Consider the following 727-nt stretch of genomic DNA (forward strand, 5'->3'; position numbering starts at 1 on the left):
AAAAAAAAAAAAAAAAAAAAAAAAATATATATATATATGTGTGTGTGTGTGTGTGTGTATATACATATATATATATTTTTGGGTGCTGTCAGGTAACTGAAACCGCGGATAAGGGAGGACTACTGTATTCAGTTCTCCCGTACTGGGGAGTTTCTTGGCCAACACGGATTTTTATCAGCTATTTCTGCAAGCGCCTCTCGGCAAATACAACTTCAAAATGTGGAATGTTTCAATGAGCGAATGCATTCAACAGGCAGTGTCCGACTCTCCAAGTTGGGCTCCACCCCTCAGGTCAGCCTCTCTTCTCTGTCCCCTCCTCCCAGCCTGCACGGAGGCCGGCTGCACGGGATGGCTCGCTGTCCTGCTTTCCGGCCCACCGCAGACACCAGAACGCACACTCCGGGGCACGTTCCCGCCCCGCCGGTCGCTCGGCCCTCCCCGCAGTCCTCGACGAGGGTGGGTGAGGCGCAGCCCTCCCTCAGGCCCTGGGTAGCCCTGCGGGCCTACCTTGCCCCCTTTGCTCAGGACCTGCCAAGGCCACGTCTCTACGCTCCCGAACAGCGAGTTCCGGATCACGCCCAGCATGCTGTCGCCGAGGAGCTGCGGGCGCACGGGCGACGGGGACAAGCAGGCCGGCGGTCAGCGCGGACGCCAGCAGCGGTAGGGAAGGTGGGAGCGGGAGGGGCGGGGCGAGTGGGCGTGGCCTCCCCTGGCCCCGCCCAACGGC

General features: G+C 59.4%; 1 protein-coding gene across 1 annotated transcript in view; it reads right to left on the reverse strand.

Annotated features, from left to right (window-relative positions):
* HEBP1 (heme binding protein 1) overlaps nt 1–661 on the reverse strand; it is a 24,156-nt gene extending 23,495 nt beyond the window's left edge. The window contains exon 1 of the mRNA XM_008073574.2: nt 508–661. Coding sequence (XP_008071765.1) covers nt 508–585 — 78 coding nt within the window. The 5' untranslated portion in view covers nt 586–661. The remainder of the gene's footprint in view (nt 1–507) is intronic.
* Nucleotides 662–727: the final 66 nt, after the last annotated feature.

The sequence above is a fragment of the Carlito syrichta genome, unplaced genomic scaffold, assembly GCF_000164805.1.
Source record: "Carlito syrichta isolate Samal-C Ts95f unplaced genomic scaffold, Tarsius_syrichta-2.0.1 Scaffold315952, whole genome shotgun sequence".
Classification (NCBI taxonomy): domain Eukaryota; kingdom Metazoa; phylum Chordata; class Mammalia; order Primates; family Tarsiidae; genus Carlito; species Carlito syrichta.